This window comes from Balaenoptera ricei, chromosome 8 (assembly GCF_028023285.1).
Source record: "Balaenoptera ricei isolate mBalRic1 chromosome 8, mBalRic1.hap2, whole genome shotgun sequence".
NCBI lineage: Eukaryota > Metazoa > Chordata > Mammalia > Artiodactyla > Balaenopteridae > Balaenoptera > Balaenoptera ricei.
In genome coordinates, this window is record NC_082646.1 from 64,527,951 (window position 1) to 64,544,038 (window position 16,088).

Consider the following 16,088-nt stretch of genomic DNA (forward strand, 5'->3'; position numbering starts at 1 on the left):
CAAAGGATACACTCATGCATGGCTTACCACAGCAAATTCTGGGAACACAGGCCAATGCAAAAGCAGCAGCACTCCCCTGGCTCCACCCCTGAAACAGTTAATGAATCTCTGTTTGCCCTCCGCATTTCCAGGGCAGGAGTCAGATTCCAGGTTCACCATTTCTTGGCTTTAGGAATATATACCTCAAGCTTCCCAAATGCTCCCAGTGGAATCTCCAATTACACTCTTTCCCACTCCTGTTTACCTCTTACTATGACTGCACGCCTTCATTCTGTTCTCCAATTGTTCCTTAAACTGATCTCATTGTTCCTTAAACAGCCGGCATGCTGTTATTTCTTAAAAGAAATATATATTGTTCTCTCTTCAGTCTAGGCTCTCAACACTAGACACTGAAGCCCAGGCGTGGACTTGAAGAACAGCTTGTCCTGAAGCTGATGATGGAGCAGGGAGGACCCAGACGCAGGAAAGTCCTGCTTTCAGAATTGATAGAAATGCAGATAAGAGGCTTGGCTGAGTTAGGGGCAGCCGGGGGCCTGAGTCAGACCCAGAAAGATGTTTATATAGGTGGCTGGAGCCAGGACAGGCAAAGAAAGAATCCAAATTTTAAGTAAGGGAGGAAAGCAAAAGAGGGAGGAAGGCAGACCCCAGCTGTCCTGCTGAGCATAATAATGAAGCAGGGAAAATTAATCAAGATCTAGGAATATAAATAACACTTGGGAAACAGAGATGTGGAACTATAAAAAGGTGATGTGTGTCCTACAGTGAGACAGATGCCCTGCTACTCCGAAACATCCCTTAGACTTCATGGCTTGCCTCCCTGTTATCCCAGGTGATTCCTGCCCCACGGAGCTGCCACAGCAGCTGTCTCTCCAGCAATCCCCAGTGAATCCCGACACGCTGGAGGGGACTGTCGGGGTACTCTGTCTTGGCTGCCTGACAGCCAGCTCCACTCACCAGCCTCACGTCACCCCCGAGATCCAAGATGGCAGTCTCTCTAGTAGGCTGTGCGAGCCCTCTGTCCCTCTGAAATTCATGCTATCCCGCCTCTCCTACTCTTTGCAGATCTCCTGGATCTGCCCCCGTCTTCAAGAGGTTGGCACCTGCTCCATGCTTATGTCTACCTTCATACTGGAGAATTTCAAAGTCCACGCAGAACCTCTCTCAATACCTGAGGCCTCCATGCATTAACCAGTCTCCTGGCACCCTCCCCTGCACAGCTCTCAGGCACTCAGCCCTATAACTACACTCTAAACTTGGCCATTGCCTGGAGCTGCTCTGCTTCCAATATGAATTACTCAGGCATTCCAGTTTCTGACCACAGTCTCCCATCCTTCCAGGTTACTTGTTCAGTTACCCTCAATGCAACAACCTACTCCTGTCTTTACTCCACTCACCTGTTCTACCAAATTCCATGGTCCAGCATAGCAATCACTTACTTAACAAACGGTCTGAAATTCCTTTGCTCGTTTATTTCAACTGCATGGCAAGTTTCCAACTCTGGATGATCCCTCAGTACTCACTTTTTCCACAGCTACACCTAGATTCCTGAGTAGGTAGAGATAACCACAGCATTGGGCTGATTGGGCTCACTATAAATTCATGAATAATACCACTATAAATTCAAACCCCAGGCCCTCAACATTACGCAGCAATCCTCTCCCTGCTGCGATCTGACCTCTCTCTCATCTTAATAGACCTTTCAACAGCATCTGACAGCCAGAAATCTCCCCACTCCTTCCACATTAAGAAATCCATTCTCCTGGTTTTACTCCTCCATCTCTGGCCCCACCTTCTCTTCTTGTCCCCTTTATTGGTTCATTTTCCTTTACTCATCCATTAAGTGCTCCTGAGAGTTCTATTCCAAGCCATTTTCTCTTCTCATTATCTTACTTTGGATATCTTATCTATTCCTATGACTTGAATTACCTCCTCTGGCTGCTGAGTTTCTGTCCCACTTCCAAATGAACATCTAGGTACCAAAAACCCAACCTTGAATGGCATCACCAGCCCAACCAGTTGCTCAAGCCAGAAACCCAAGACTTGCTTCAGATTCCTTTCTCTCACCAAGCCGCAATGTCCCACCGGTTCTACTCACTGAAGCTCTCCCAACCGCCTCCGCCTATTCCACCGTCAGTAGTCCACTGTGCCCTCATCATGTGCCCGAACCTGGGTTCCTGCAACACCCCTGCTTCTCATCGGTCCCACTCAACTGGACCCTGTCATCCTTATCACCTCCTTAGATGGATCTCAAGTGACCAGCTCGGGAATACAAAGATAAATATGAGTTGAGAAGACTGCAGCCTAATGCACAAAGCAATTGCCACACAGTATTTAAGTGCTGAAATTGCACTCTTCACGTAGCACTTTGAGAGTGCGGATGAAGAGGTTAGTTCTGCTTTGGGAGTAACGGAGTAGGAAACAACTAGGCTGTTTGGAAGGATGAGTAAGACTGCCAATCAGATGAGTATTCAGCAGAGAGAAGCACATGCAAAGGTACTGAGCAGTATCTGCTGGATGGTTCATAGCCCAGCCTCCAAACATGCCCTCTGGCCTACACAGCCTGCCTCAAAACACCCACCTTACTGGAGGCACCCAACTGCCTCAGAGCCCCGGAACCTGTGTCCCAGTGGTCACTCTCAGTTCTTGTTCTTTGAAATAGGTAGAACAGGCTCTATCTTTATACCTGGGCCCATGGCAGATGCCTTCTGGAAGAGGCCAAGGACCTATCATCTCAGTTCATCTTCTCCCAGCACTAGCCTTCCCTGTCCATAGCTTTCCTAGGACATGCTGATTTGGGCCCACTACAAGGCAGAAACAGACAGACCCTTCTGCCAATGAACAGCCCAATCTCCACCCCAAATAGCATCAATCAGTTGTGATTTATGAAGAGACTCAGCTCCTGCACCACCACCCCCCCTCCAAGAACAGCTCACAATCTGTCAAGAATCTCTAAAAATCCTATAAAATAAGCCTGTTGAAAGGCCTATCTTGAGCTCTCCCAGTCTTCCTCAGTCAACAAATCCATTCTTTACTCTTCAACCCCTAACCCTGCCTGGAGAAGGTCTTTAGAAAACAGTAACGCTTACAACACACATCAGCCACAGCTACAGTTTATTGTGCACCTCCTGTGCACCCAGCCCTAGCTACAGATTTCCTCATTAACCCACACCACACAACAATCCCATGAGACAAGAATCCTACCATTTTCCAAATGAGTAATATGACATTCAAAGATTAAAAGACTCTCAGCAATCAGTGGCAGGCCTACCTGATTCCAAAATCTGTGCCCTCAGCCAGACACACACCAGGGCCCTATGGGACAATAGATACTAGGAGTAGTTTGGGCCATACAGCTCCCAAGATGGAGATGAGGATCAGGGGCAAGAAGCACTCAGTACAGGGACAATCAAACCATCCTGACCTAGAAGCCCAGACTGATGTGCTCAGCCAGGATGCTGGCGGGCTACCAGCTGCCCCAGAGCCAAGAAGCAATGCCTGCCCCAGGCCTTCAAGGCCTGGGCAGACCAAAGCTGCAGAAGCTATGGGTAAGCAGGAGCTGGTGCTCAAACAGGAAAAGCAGAATAGAGGAGAGTGGAGATGCTAGGACAGAAAGCCCATGTGGCTCCTGAGAGATGGAAAGAGGAGCCAAACCCAGAGATGCCTTGAATTCCAAACCATGTCGTTTCCATGACACTGAGGGGATCCATAATTCCCAGATACTCCTGCATTCTCACAATAAACTCCTTATTCTTTAGCTAGCCCAAATGACTTTATGCTTCCTGGAACCAAGAAGCCTTCATTAGAGCAGGGCTGAGCCAGGGGTTTCATTACATTTTGTTCTTGGGATGGAGTAAGGGTGGTACCAGGCCCCGGGTCACAGCCTGGCTGGATACAGTCTTCAGAGTACTGAGCCTGGAGTTCAAGACTTGCCTCCCCTTTCAAGGGGGGTCCAGAGGTCACCTGCGCTTGTAGAGACAAGGCTGGAGCTTCAGGCCTGAGAGTTGAGCCTTGGGCCCGACCCGAGGAGGCCCAGTCTTTTGAAAGTCAAACAAGAAGAAGTGGCTGTTGGTCAGGTCCTACGGACATAAAAGACCCAGTGAGCTCTAAATCCTCACCCCAGCTCCTCAAACCACCTCCGTCCACATCCCGTCCCTGCTCAGAAAGCTTCCCAGGGCTCTCCCACGAGTCATGCCTTCAAGGAACAAACGTCTGTGTCTGATTATGACCTCCTTCCTGAACACCACTATTACCCTGAAGGGCCACACATGTGACAAAAATACGGACAGACTTCTTAGGGCCCTCACCTTGGAGATGACCTTGAAGCCCAGTTTGGTGACAGCCCCCAGAAAGGTCCGAACATCTTCAAAGCGGCTGCTGACCTCAGCCACTTTCAGGAGACCCCTGCAAAGGATGGAAAGTTCTGGGTAAATGCACAGACACACGCGTGTGCACATATACATGCATCTGTTTCCTGGGGACTCCTACCCTGGCTTCAGCACTCGATTTGCCTCCTCTAGGAAGTCTCTGATGTTGGTTCCCATCAGTGAAAGGCAGAACACAGCCACATCTACAGATTCATCCTCCAGAGGCACCTGTGCAGAGTGAGAGTATTGTATGAAGCACACATTATGGGGAGGAGAAAGCCAGCACTGAGTGCTAGGGGTGGACACAAGGATGCCGGGCAGAGACGGCACGTTAGAGATTAGCACATGGAGTTTGGGCCTAGGGCACAGGCCAGATATGTGGAAGGAGTGGGGTTTACCTGGGCCATGTCACACACAGTGACCCGGGGGTCCAGAGAGGCCAAGTCGAAGCAGTGCACAGGGTTCCGGATACTTGAAGCCAGGCGGCAGTCCCCACAGCCAAAGTCAGCCACCACGAGGGACGCAGGCCTGGAAGTGGAAGGGAGGAATAGCTCACTGGTCTGGTCTGAGCCCGTGACTGACCCACCTCGCTTCTCACAATGCCCAACTCCCACTCACCGCCGGTGAAGATCCCTGGCAATGCGGTCCACTGGCTGCAGTGGCCACTTCTTAACTTGGCTCTGGAAGCCACGGTGGTAGAGGAGAAAGGCCTCAGGGTCTTCCTGGAAGAGGCGCTGTGCAGCACTGCTGGGCCCTGAGTACAGCTGTTCATTGAGGTAGCGGAACCGGGCACCATCCAGCCGCTGGGCCATGCGGGCTCGCAGAGCCTCCGCCCGGGCTCCATGGCTGTCTGGACTGGGGGCAGGAGGCACCTCTGTCTCCTCTGCGGCGGCTGTGACTGAGGCCTGCTCTGGTGGCTGAGGAAGCCGAAACTTGTTCTTCTGTCTACGCTTGTTCTTCTGCCGGTTCCGCCACTGCTTGCGACTCAAAGTATGTGGAGGATTAGAGCAAGGGGTCTCAGGGCTTGGCTTGGTGAAGTCATTTGCAGCACTAGAATTCCAAGCTTTGGAACCTGCAGGGAGTGAGATGGGAAGGCATATTTGGGGCAATATCCCCTGAATTCAGAGGCTTAGCAAGAGACTAAAACCTGAGACAGAGGTTGTGGCCCAGACGAAAGTACTTCTTATTCCCTAACCCCAAACCCAGTGGTGGCAGATAACCTCTGTCATATGTAGGATCAGCTGATCCCCCCTCCCTGTCCCACATGCACTAATACCAGTTTGGTCAACATTGTCCAGGGGCTGGGCAGGATTTGAAGGGTCCTGTTTCTGGCATTTCCTCTTTCTCTTCTCTTCTTCAGCAAAGTCATTTCCAAGAAGAGCCCCTTTGTGGCACTTCTTCCTTTCCACTTCCTCTTCCTTGGAGTCACTGCTAGGTGGGCCCTGTTTTTGACGTTTCTTCTTCCTTTTCTTCTCTACTTCAGGAGAAGCGCTGGCAAACAAGACCTTTTTTGGGCGTTTCTTCTTTCTTTCCACCACCTCCTCCTCGTCCTCCTCGTCACTGCCAGGCAGACTGGGGGGCTGCTGGGGAAGAGATGCTGCCTCCAGGGCCCGTAATGTGGCCAAGAGCTGGCGGCGCTTGGAGCCCTGGGGGAAAACAAGGGATGAGAGCAGGCGCGAAGAGAATGGATGGGGCCTGGAGAATAAGAAAGGAGAGATGGGGACCTCATTCAGACGCTGGTTAGAGGCATCTCTGGATTATTCCCAATCAACTTAACTCGTCATGAAGACTGCCAGACCCTGAAGAACTTTCAAGTCGTCATCCCAAGGAGGGCAGATAAATCATCCACCCCACTTTCTTCCTTGTGCAGATGAGGTAATGGGGTTCCCCAGAGAAATGCGATAAGGTCACAAGCTACAAGATCAAGGCCAGGGGGCTTCCCTGGTGGCGCAGTGGTTGAGAATCTGCCTGCTAATGCAGGGGACACGGGTTCGAGCCCTGGCCTGGGAAGGTCCCACATGCCGCAGAGCAACTGGGCCCGTGAGCCACAACTACTGAGCCTGCGCGTCTGGAGCCTGTGCACCGCAGCAAGAGAGGCCGCGATAGTGAGAGGCCCGCGCATCGCGATGAAGAGTGGCCCCCGCTTGCCACAACTAGAGAAAGCCCTCACACAGAAACGAAGACCCAACACAGCCAAAATCAATCAATCAATCAATCAATCAATCAAACATACGCAAAAAAAAAAAAAAGTGTTTAAAAAAAAAAAAAAAAAAAAAGATCAAGGCCAGGGACCAGGAGTTCCAACCCTCAATCTCAGGCTTCTACCTCTAACTAATACCTTTTTATAAAAGTTAGGAAGGTTTCTGAAAACAAGAGTAACAGGATCACACGTGCGTGTATTAAAGGTGCCTCCTTTAATAGTTGTAGTGTAGAGAACAAACTGAAAAGGACAAGCTGTAGACAAAGGCCAGTGGCAAGGACTACAGCAATGGGTTGAGGGGTTGAAGAGGAGGGAATAAAGCAGACAGATTCCATGTTGGAGGCTGACCGAAGGATAGAAAGAGCCTGAGCAAGTGCAGCAGCCCTCACATCGGCAAAAGCTTAAAGGAGAAGGTCTGCTGTCTGGGAGGCCATTCTAGGTTGAAGTCCTACTGGGCGGTCCTAAGCCAGGCACTTGTCTTGGAGTTCCCCTCAGCACCACCTCCCTTTGAAAAGTAGTACTGACAACCCTTCATCGTCATTCACTCTTGCTCTCTCCTATCTCCACACAGCACCCAATGACCTTTTCAAAATTCAAATCTGAAGAAATCATTCCTCTGCTAAAACACTCCACTGGCTTCTATCTTTACTGTATGCAAAGCTTCTAATCTAGCTCTCCAATTTCTACGGCACCCCCTCTCACTCTCTCCGTTCCAATTACACAGATTATTTCTGTGTAGGTGTGTGACCCTAGCAGAACATGCTCTCTCACACCACGGTCTCTACACGTGCTTTTCCTTCCAAGAAACCCTCTTTGCTTCACTAACTTCTACTCACCAAGTCTCTCTCAGTTCCAACGTCACTTTCTTTTGGAAGTTCCGGGATTTTCGGGCGGCCGCAGGCTCCCGCCTCCCCCTAATACACATACGGCGCGCCCCAGCTCTGGGATCCAGCGGGGTCCGTTCCGAGTGCCCCTGCGGGTCCACTCACCTTGATCTGCGAGTCGGCCGTGGTCCGAGGCCGTAAGGCTACAGACCCGAGGTCCGCGACTACTGGGGCCTCCTCGGCCCACTCCGGCTCCTCGAACATGGGGCTGGCGAGAGCGAGGTCGCGCGGTCCACCAGCCTCTCCACGTGCCCAGCTCGTCTCCAGGAATCAAATCGCTCAGAGCCTCCAGAACAGGGCCGGAAACCAAAGAGTGAAAGCTAAGGCGGCTAGAGCAGCCGGCGCAGCGCCGAAAACCATCGAGTTTAGACACTGGTGGGCTAGAAGGTCAAGGAAGGCGGGCTGGAGGGCTGGGGGAAGGAGGCCCGCGCTAGCCAGAGAGGGCCAGGGGCGGGGCCGGGCGGCGGGCGCGGCCGGACGGGAGTTCCCCGGAGAAGGCTCCTCCAGCCCGAGTCCCGGTGAGTGTGGGAGCACCCGTGCCCCCTCCCCAAGGCTCGAGCTCTACCAGGCGGTCACCCCTCACTCCGCCTACTCCGTTCCGAGTGGGGAACGAGGGCCATCCCCGGGAAGGACCTCCGGTCCCCTCCCCCAGGGTATAGGGCGCCTAAACTCCCCCCTCCCCCCAGCTCTGTCCGCGGGTAGGGTCTCTGTGCTTGCTCTCTGACGTCCCTTCGGGAGGTACTACCTCTTAATCACCCCCTACTTCGCCCGACCCGCCTTTCCCTCGCGCCCAGGGGACACAGTACGGGATCATCCCGCTGCCCCCCAACCCCTTCACAGACCTCCAGTAGCCGGGGACGCAGTGCCCAGACCCCCACCCTAACACAAACGCTTCTCTCCTTTAAGGGACAAAGCTTGGGGCTCACCCCCCCTTCCCTGGATCCTTCTACAGTCCCCACGCTTTCCCAATCGAGGGGACTGAGCGCCGGGACGCTGCTATGGACGACATTTTCACTCAGTGCCGGGAGGGCAATGCGGTTGCCGTCCGCCTGTGGCTGGACAACACGGAGAACGACCTCAACCAGGGGTGAGCTGAGGTGGCTGGTGGGGGAGAGGAAGGGCGAAGACATGCGCCTCTCCGCGATGTGGGGGTGCTCACGTCTGGTGCGGGCTGCCGACTTTCCTATCCAGTGTGATGAGGGCTAAGCACAGCCAGTCAGCGGGGCAGAGGGTCTCCACACAGGAAACTGTTGTTTGAGCTGAATCTGGACTGAATAAGAATTTCACAGGCAGAGGCTGCAGAGAACTTTTCTAGCCTCAGTAAACTGCATGGGCAAAAGCTAGGGGGCAAGACACCCAGAAGAGGGTGCCCGGAAATTGTCCAGAGTTCCATATGGCTAGAGGATAGAAGACCTCTGTGGGCTTCTGTGGGCTGAAGCACTGGGTACAAGCGGAGAACGACAGGAGATAAGATTGGAAAGGTCTGCAAGGGTCAGCCAGATCATGCAAGAATATTTAGACTATAATAATGTATTTATTCCAAGAACAAGGGTTTAAGGCCATGTAATGATATGATGAGACTGTCCATTTGTTAAGTGTCTTGGATGCTTTGTGAAGAGCAGGTGGTGATGTGAAGAGAGGCACCAGCAGTGGTGATAGCTTGGACTGGAATTGGGGCAGGTAAAAAAGAAAAAAATGATCAAATTCCTGAAACCTTTAGGATAAAGAATTGGTGAGACTTGGTGTGGGAAGTGAGGAAGGTCAAAGATGATGACCAGGGTTCTGGCTTGGGCACTTGGGTAGATGGTGGTTCCTTTTACTGACATGGACAAGACTGAAGGGTGATGAGGTCCACTCTGGACATGTTAAAGTGACAGTACAGTGAAGTGGAAATGTTGAGTAGGCTGTTGGATTTCAAGAGAGATCTGACTTGGAGACAGATTTGGGAGATATTAGCAGGTAGGTGTCACCTGAAGAGGTGGGTGTGAAACAGAGGGGATGAGAAACCTACAAGACCAAAAAGGAGCAACTGGAGGTTGAAGGAAGGAAAATATGCTAGTAAGGCTTGGAGAAGTGGCTGTTTCAAAAAAAGGGGAGTGGTCAACGGTACTATAGGCTGCTGAAAGGTCAAAGAACTTGAGCACTTTAAAGTAACCACTGAATTTACAATTATATATTTGATGATCTCTGTGAGGGCTGTTTCAGAGGAAAACAGGTGAAGAAACCAGACTATACTTGGTTCCTTCATTTAAGGAACTATACTGAACTTCTGTGCTGGGTGCTAGAGGTCCAGAATCAGACATAATGCTTGCCTTCAAGGCAGCAGCCCTGTGACAGGTTGAATGGGAGGTAGAGAAAGTGAATGTAGACAAGTTCTCTAAGGTTGGCTGAGACAGGAGGACAAGAAAAGCAGTAGTGATGTTGATTCAGGATGGTGGATTTTAATTTTATTTTAAAATTTTAGTCTTTGAGGTTGGGAGAATTTATTTTTTAGGTTTGAGAGGTAAGGATCACCTGTTATCTTCATCCAGGCTTTACAGGTCCCTATTAGGCTCTATGCTATTTCTCCATAATTCGCAGTCACTCCTTCCGTTTTTCATGTAATTCTTCAAAGGGTGCTCTGATAAAAGACAGCGAGCGCAGTTAGTATTTTGTTGGTGGGGTTATAACGGGTCAGGTGAGGTTGTCCAGTGAGCCTGGCATCTAGGAAGACTCAGCTGCCAAAAGGTGAAGGGGTGGCATTAGTGAAACTGGTGCTGGTTTGAGTGGATAGGCTTTGGGGGCCCAACTGGCTATATGCTGGATATGAAGTGAGGGTGAACTTCCTGCTGGCCTCTTCGGGACTAAAGTTCAGGTTCTGAGGTGACCTGACAGTGGGCAGAATCCTTGTGCCCATACTTTTGCTCTCAGGCTCTGGCCTGCTCTGGGGCTACAGACTGCCAGAGGCTGATAAGCTGGGGCACAAATTAAAGAGCTGGGATGCAAAACTGACTGATAGGCAGGGGGTGGTGATTGCTTTAGGAAGAGGGAGGGGAACACCCACCTCCCAGGAAAGGTTTTGGCTATCTTTGCGAGCAGATGAGGGCAGCTGTGGAGGGAAATCTAAGTTAAAGGCCACACCCACCACCCACATTGGCTGTGGGGACATCTGGGTGGCCCGCGGTGGCGGCTCCAGGCCCCGCCCAGAGCCCACACACGGGAAGTGACCGCAGCACTAAGGCATCCCGAGGCTGCCGGCCCAGACCACGGACTGCCCCCCTGCTCCGCCCCTTGGATCTGCAGCCCAGGACTGGAGGGAATTTCCTTTTATGGCCCCAGGCTGTCAGGCCGGCCTAGCTTCCACCCAGTTGTTTTTTTTGTTTGTTTGTTTGTGTTTTTTTGTACAAGTTCTTGGGAAAAGAAAAAAGTCAGGTATAGCTTTCTTTCTAAAGAAGCCATTCTCATTTTCTTGTTTTCTTTGCCCAGGATTGCTTGAGTAGAGGAATCCTGTCTTATGTGGTGGTATCTACTTCATCATGAATGACTTATCAAAAGCATTTCTCCTTTTCATTATAAACCCTTCCAAACCATCATTTTAATTCCATTCCCTTTTTAGATCTTAATTTCAGTATCAGAACCAATCAGTAAGCTTGCTTCCTCTCCCATGAGCTGCGGCTTTCCTTCTCAAAGCTACCCCTCCTTCCCATTAACATGCACTGAACAGCTGCCCTCACTCCTTTCTCTCAAGAAGCTTACAGTCTAATAGACAAGACAGCCCACTAAAAGATTTTTACAATCCAGTGTGACAAGTACTGTAGTAGGGGGGTGTGCCAGATGCAGTGGAAAACAGAAAGGACCAACAGTTGCAAAAGGGGTGCAAAGGAAACCAGATGAAGAATGTTACCACTTAATGAGATAGGGCATGCCAGGTAAGAAAGGCTAGTGGGAGATGGTGATGAAGACAATGAATCATATGGATTTGTTGGGATTTCAGGTAGTGGTTGGTTGGGTTTGAAGCTCAGGGGAAGGTCTGAATTGGACAGCTTTGGGAGTTGCTGGCATGAATGAGAATCAAAGTCCTAGAGGTAAAGTTTCTCGGGGAGAGTATGCAGAGTGACTATCAGTGTTTTTTGTATCAAAGCCTTTGCCCCCATCCCACCTCCAGATCAATGACCATTGCCCCTTCCTCAAAGGGACGATCATGGCTTCTCCCCCTTGCACTGGGCCTGCCGAGAAGGCCGATCTGCTGTGGTCGAGATGCTGATCATGCGCGGGGCACGAATCAATGTGATGAACCGTGGGGATGACACCCCTCTGCACCTGGCAGCCAGTCATGGGCACCGTGATATTGTACAGAAGGTATGTATGAACCCCTGCTTCTGTCATCTACTTGACGTACCTGCCTGGAAGTCAGCCACAGGCACTATAACATACCGTAGAAAGTATGTATACTCTTCTCCCTCCTTGCATGCCTCAACACACATCTCTCATTTGGGACTGACTGTACCTTCTGCCTCTTTCTGTTTGGCCATGGGGACCAGCTGCTGCAGTACAAAGCTGACATCAATGCAGTGAATGAGCATGGGAATGTGCCCCTGCACTATGCCTGTTTTTGGGGCCAAGATCAGGTGGCAGAGGTGAGTACTCAGGCCCCGAGTTCCGGGATGGGTGGGAAGCAAAGTCTGAGCTGGAGTGGGAGATTCTAGAACCCTCAATCCATCCTATGAGTACTGCCCAGTACTCACCACATTCACAGGGTTTGTACTGCATCTACATTCATGGTTGGTTGTGACTGCCCTCATCACAGCCACCTTTTAATTCCAGGACCTCGTGGCTAATGGGGCCCTTGTCAGCATCTGTAACAAGTATGGAGAGATGCCTGTGGACAAAGCCAAGGCACCCTTGAGAGAGCTTCTCCGAGGTCTGTCCCCACCCACCGCTCGTGTCTTATCATATTTCAGCCTATCTCCTCCCAGCACACAACAGCTGAGGCCAAGACTGTTTGTCTTTCTTCCCTAGAGCGGGCAGAGAAGATGGGCCAGAATCTGAACCGTATTCCATACAAGGACACATTCTGGAAGGGGACTACCCGCACTCGGCCCCGTGAGTCAGTTGTGAGGGGAGGGGTGGTGATAGAGAATAATCCTGGGCTCCTGGGGCTGGGTGAGAGGGAGGCTGGTTAGAGGGAAGTACCTGACCTGCCCGTACTCTCAGGAAATGGGACTCTGAACAAACACTCTGGCATTGACTTCAAACAGCTCAACTTCCTGGCGAAGCTCAACGAGAATCACTCTGGAGAGGTGACCCCTGCCCTTGCCCTCCCACCCCCCCACATATTACCTGCTCTGCACTCGTTTTAAGTTTTTCCTCCAGTTAGTGGGCAGGAAAGCAGTGGCCTTAAAGCCTTCTAACCCATATCTGTCCCCCAGCTATGGAAGGGCCGCTGGCAGGGCAATGACATCGTCGTGAAGATGCTGAAGGTTCGAGACTGGAGTACAAGGAAGAGTAGGGACTTCAACGAGGAGTGTCCCCGGCTCAGGTGCGGCAAGGTGTAAACTGGAAACCTTGGTTCCAAGGAACCCTGCCCAGCACCCAGAGGGAGATCTTTTATGCTGGGCCTCAGCCAGGGACATTCTCTCCCTCTTCCAGGATCTTCTCCCATCCGAATGTGCTCCCAGTGCTCGGTGCCTGTCAGTCTCCACCTGCTCCTCACCCCACCCTCATCACACACTGGATGCCATATGGATCCCTGTACAATGTGCTACATGAAGGCACCAGTGAGTAGGGGATGCCAAATCTCGGTGTGGCAGGGGAGGGGAGAGAAGTGTAAGCCTCTCCAAACTATTTAACTCTTGCCTCCTCTTTTAGATTTCGTTGTGGACCAGAGCCAGGCTGTGAAGTTTGCACTGGACATGGCAAGGGGCATGGCCTTCCTACACACACTAGAGCCCCTCATCCCACGACATGCACTCAACAGTCGTAGTGTAATGGTGAGGTCACAACTTCACTCCTGGCCCAGGCCCCAGAAGCCCTTTCCCTATCTAGAATAGGACTTACCTCCTTCCACACAACTATCTTCTCTTCCTCAGATTGATGAGGACATGACTGCTCGAATCAGTATGGCCGACGTCAAGTTCTCCTTCCAGTGCCCCGGACGCATGTATGCACCTGCCTGGGTGGCCCCTGAAGGTGAGTGAGTGCATTATGTTGGGAGGCAGAGAAGGGGCAGCTCAGTAGTAACGGAAGGGAGCAGAGACAGGATAGGCAGCTGGAACAGTTAAGTCCTGTCCCTCCAGCTCTGCAAAAGAAGCCTGAAGACACAAACAGACGCTCAGCAGACATGTGGAGTTTTGCAGTGCTTCTGTGGGAACTGGTGACACGGGAGGTACCCTTTGCTGACCTCTCCAACATGGAAATTGGAATGAAGGTGAGAGCATAACTGGATATACTTGTGTTGGGGGAATGGTGGTGGTAGTGACAATAATTGTAGTGGGGCTGGACTCTTCCTACATTTGTTCAAATATACAGAATCCTGTCCTGAGGGCTAGAGGCCGATCCCCACATGAGACTCAAGTTCTGAGACCCACGTTGTTTTTCCTTGTGTTTGCAGGTGGCATTGGAAGGCCTTCGGCCTACCATCCCACCAGGCATTTCCCCCCATGTATGTAAACTCATGAAGATCTGCATGAATGAAGACCCTGCTAAGCGGCCCAAGTTTGACATGATTGTGCCTATCCTGGAGAAGATGCAGGACAAGTAGGGCTGGAGAGTCCTTGTCTAAAACTCCAGAGGTGTCAGGACACGGTTAGGGGAGTGCACCTCCCCAAAGCAGCAGGCCTCTGGTTGCCTCCCCTGCCTCTAGTCATGGTACTACCCCAGCCATGGGGCCCATCCCCTGCCCCCATCCCTACCACTGTGGCCCAAAAAGGGAATGGGCTTAAAGCTTTGTCACTTGCCACACGGTGTCTCCCAGCATGGGAGGGATCAGCCCTGCCTGTCACAATAAAGTTTATTATGAAAACAGGCTGGTGTGGGGACAAGGGAATGGACAAGTACATTTAGATTGGGTGGCTCAGGTGAAGTAGTGCGGCTTCTTCACATTGATGCCATACTCGCTGAGGGCAGGGGTCAAGTCCTCCATGGTTAGAGTGTACTTGCGGTCCTGAGGGAAGAGGGAAGAGCACCAGCTGAACACAGGAATTCCAGATTTCAATCCCAGGTGGGTGACCCTGAGTAGGTCTTTCACCTCCCCTAGGGCTTAGTTTCCCTCAAAGGGGTTTCAGGATAATTTAAGCCTCTGCTGCTGTAGGAGGTAATAACTGACTCAGTGAGCCTCCCCTCACACCTTGCTCTTGCTTCGGGAACTGCCAGAGGCTGTGCCCTTCATTTTGCAGTGCTGTAGGGCATCGTTGGCAATATCTGAGATGAATTTCTGGGCAGCTAGGGAGATGAGCCGAATTCTAGAGAGAGAAAGATGGTATGAGAAGGAGGTGGACAGCAAACTCCACACAAGCACCCAAGGCTCTAACCTGCCCGGAGTTTACTCACATGCGTGGGTCCGAGGCCTCAAAGCCAGCACGGTTCAAGTAGTAACCAGTCACTGCATCGGGGATCTGAGAAATCAATTAGACGACTGTCAGTGTTAGCCCTGTGTACTGTGGGGCTGAGAGTGGGAGGGTAAGGGAAATGGAGGGCAAGCCTGGCTACCAGGAAGCTCCTCGTTTGGGTGGGCAGAGGGATAAATCACAAGCGCTAGTAGGGGAGTACACGCAAGAGGACGCTGCAAATACAGGTGGTGTGGCAGAAGCTGACGTGACAGCGGGCCAGCAGCCTGTTCAGGCGGGAAGCCCACCGTAGGCGTGTAATCCTCCAGCTGCATCAGGAAGTCCACCAGAGGCGTGCTGGACACCACCGGCTTCACATCTCCGTTGGCCGCGCTTGGCAGCACGTAAACCCCGTTAGACATGGCCCCCTCCGGGGGCGCCGCGCCGCCCGCCGTCACCGGAGCTGAAGGAGAACCAGCAAACTGAGACATGGAGGTGGGAGGCGCGGGGGCCCAGCTAGGTCTGCCTTAACCCTCTGCCCTCAACCGCCGCTGAGCCCAGCCCAAGGCGCGGCCCTCGCCCTCACCCGTCCCGGCCCTCACCCGCCCCGCGCCGCTCGGCCGGCTCCCCGGCCCGCGCCGCCACGGCTCCCGTGCCCCCTGCCGCGGCTCCAGCCCCAGGCCCCCCAGCTGTCCCCGCGGGGCTGGCCTTGTTCTCCGCAGCGATGCCGGCGGGCAGCGCGGCGGGGGCCGAGACCGCGGGTGCCGGGCCCGAGGCCGAGGCGGCGGAGGCCGGCGCCGCCTCGGGGTCCGCGCCGGAGCCGCTGCAGCTCATCGGGCCGGTGGGAGAGGCGGCGAACAGAGCCGCTTCCGCTTCCGTTCACGTTACGCACGCACCAGGGTTGACGTCACACGCCTCGCGACTCGCCCCTCCCACGCCACGTTCGCTCCTCCCTTAGGCCGCCCGCCTCTTTTCGCGGCCTCTCGGGCGGCTAGATGAGAAAGGCCGATGGGCGGAGACCAAGTGCTGGAGAACTGCGGTAGCGCGAACGTTTCTCCTCTCACCCCGCGGTTCTCCTAGGCCGATCCGCTGGGATGGGAACGCTTGAATGTCGAGG

General features: G+C 52.6%; 3 protein-coding genes across 10 annotated transcripts in view; 1 reads left to right on the forward strand and 2 right to left on the reverse strand.

The window, feature by feature from the left end:
- RRP8 (ribosomal RNA processing 8) overlaps positions 1-7,813 on the reverse strand; it is a 51,935-nt gene extending 44,122 nt beyond the window's left edge. For 2 of the 6 annotated variants that reach the window (XR_009504634.1, XR_009504633.1), the window contains exons 1-7: positions 7,554-7,811; positions 5,641-6,010; positions 4,983-5,436; positions 4,763-4,892; positions 4,486-4,592; positions 4,305-4,401; positions 3,832-4,076 (exon numbers count right to left, since the gene is read on the reverse strand). Coding sequence is in view for 4 of the 6 variants with exons in the window: in XM_059931000.1 (XP_059786983.1) it covers positions 3,957-4,076; positions 4,305-4,401; positions 4,486-4,592; positions 4,763-4,892; positions 4,983-5,436; positions 5,641-6,010; positions 7,554-7,652 (1,377 nt within the window). In the remaining 2 variants the exon portion in view is untranslated. Of the gene's footprint in view, positions 1-3,094; positions 4,077-4,304; positions 4,402-4,485; positions 4,593-4,762; positions 4,893-4,982; positions 5,437-5,640; positions 6,011-7,553 lie in introns of those variants that run through there. The other 4 variants (XM_059930999.1, XM_059930997.1, XM_059931000.1 and 1 more) reach the window with 3 other exon arrangements.
- Positions 7,814-7,863: 50 nt separating this feature from the next.
- Positions 7,864-14,450, forward strand: ILK (integrin linked kinase). 3 transcript variants are annotated; one of them, XM_059931002.1, is made up of 13 exons: positions 7,864-7,966; positions 8,355-8,535; positions 11,621-11,786; positions 11,969-12,064; positions 12,252-12,348; positions 12,447-12,530; positions 12,642-12,727; positions 12,857-12,966; positions 13,077-13,204; positions 13,296-13,417; positions 13,517-13,616; positions 13,724-13,854; positions 14,038-14,450. In XM_059931002.1, exons 2-13 carry the CDS (start codon positions 8,447-8,449, stop codon positions 14,185-14,187), a joined length of 1,359 nt encoding a protein of 452 aa, XP_059786985.1. In that variant the 5' UTR covers positions 7,864-7,966; positions 8,355-8,446; the 3' UTR covers positions 14,188-14,450. The 3 variants fall into 3 exon arrangements, with proteins under 3 accessions (XP_059786985.1, XP_059786986.1, XP_059786987.1); XM_059931003.1 differs by lacking the exon at positions 7,864-7,966 and adding an exon at positions 8,029-8,101; XM_059931004.1 differs by lacking the exon at positions 7,864-7,966 and adding an exon at positions 8,162-8,186.
- Positions 14,423-15,842, reverse strand: TAF10 (TATA-box binding protein associated factor 10). Its single transcript, XM_059931006.1, has 5 exons — positions 15,574-15,842; positions 15,280-15,434; positions 14,976-15,040; positions 14,773-14,887; positions 14,423-14,589 (listed from the first exon to the last, which is right to left on the reverse strand). Exons 1-5 carry the CDS (start codon positions 15,803-15,805, stop codon positions 14,500-14,502), a joined length of 657 nt encoding a protein of 218 aa, XP_059786989.1. The 5' UTR covers positions 15,806-15,842; the 3' UTR covers positions 14,423-14,499.
- Between the last annotated feature and the right edge of the window lie 246 nt (positions 15,843-16,088).